This window comes from Neophocaena asiaeorientalis, unplaced genomic scaffold, assembly GCF_003031525.2.
Source record: "Neophocaena asiaeorientalis asiaeorientalis breed wild unplaced genomic scaffold, Neophocaena_asiaeorientalis_V1.1 scaffold40, whole genome shotgun sequence".
Taxonomy (NCBI): Eukaryota; Metazoa; Chordata; class Mammalia; order Artiodactyla; family Phocoenidae; genus Neophocaena; species Neophocaena asiaeorientalis.
Window position 1 is genome coordinate 2,800,830 of NW_020185335.1, and position 237 is coordinate 2,801,066.

Consider the following 237-nt stretch of genomic DNA (forward strand, 5'->3'; position numbering starts at 1 on the left):
CCGGCCTGGGTCCCCTCCCCCAGCCTGCGCCCCGCCGCCGACGCTGCCGCCCGGCCCGAGCATGGAGACGGCGGAGAAGGAGTGCGGCGCCCTGGGAGGGCTCTTCCAGGCCATCGTCAACGACATGAAGGTAACGGGGCGCGGCGGGGCTGGCCGCCCTGCAGGCGCGCGGGTGCTTGTGCGGGTGCGTGCCCCCTCTGGGGACGCGTGGCGGCGGGCAGCCGTGCCCCGCTGTGT

The 237-nt window shown here is 77.2% G+C and overlaps 1 protein-coding gene across 2 annotated transcripts in view; it reads left to right on the forward strand.

The window, feature by feature from the left end:
- Positions 1-35: 35 nt before the first annotated feature.
- Positions 36-237, forward strand: part of MTSS2 (MTSS I-BAR domain containing 2) — an 18,757-nt gene continuing 18,555 nt past the window's right edge. For both annotated transcript variants that reach the window (XM_024735828.1, XM_024735829.1), the window contains exon 1: positions 36-130. In XM_024735828.1, the coding sequence (XP_024591596.1) occupies positions 62-130 (69 nt within the window). In that variant the 5' untranslated portion in view covers positions 36-61. The remainder of the gene's footprint in view (positions 131-237) is intronic.